We start from the raw sequence: 382 nt of genomic DNA on the forward strand, positions 1-382 counted from the left end.
ACTACATGTGTGTTTTTTCCACCTATGTGCTTACCCATATACTAAGCTTTTACAACAAGAGAAGAGATAATGATGCCAACTGTCTGAGATTCTAAGATTTTTCCTCAATTTCATCAGACAGACCTTCCCAAGAGCACAATGTCATTCTCGCAAAGACTACAAACCTTATCGGTCAACACAGAAAGTTAGAGAATAGAATACCAACAGTTAATAAGTTATTAAGCGAAAAATAATTAGACGAATTGCTGGGGAAACGATCAATTATTGTTAATTTAATTCAATTATTTACTCGAATCTTCATTAACTAACTTAAACTGTTATTGTTTTTTTGGATGACCTAATTTTTCAAAGGTAACATTTCTGATGATATTTCTTGTTGGCC

General features: G+C 32.5%; 1 protein-coding gene across 1 annotated transcript in view; it reads left to right on the plus strand.

The window, feature by feature from the left end:
* LOC119582390 (adenylate cyclase type 2-like) overlaps nucleotides 1–382 on the plus strand; it is a gene marked incomplete in the record, with an annotated part of 138,831 nt that overhangs the window by 110,581 nt on the left and 27,868 nt on the right. Inside the window, 1 exon segment of the mRNA XM_037930603.1 lies at nucleotides 118–184. Coding sequence (XP_037786531.1) covers nucleotides 118–184 — 67 coding nt within the window.

This window comes from Penaeus monodon, chromosome 15 (assembly GCF_015228065.2).
Source record: "Penaeus monodon isolate SGIC_2016 chromosome 15, NSTDA_Pmon_1, whole genome shotgun sequence".
NCBI classification, from domain to species: Eukaryota; Metazoa; Arthropoda; class Malacostraca; order Decapoda; family Penaeidae; genus Penaeus; species Penaeus monodon.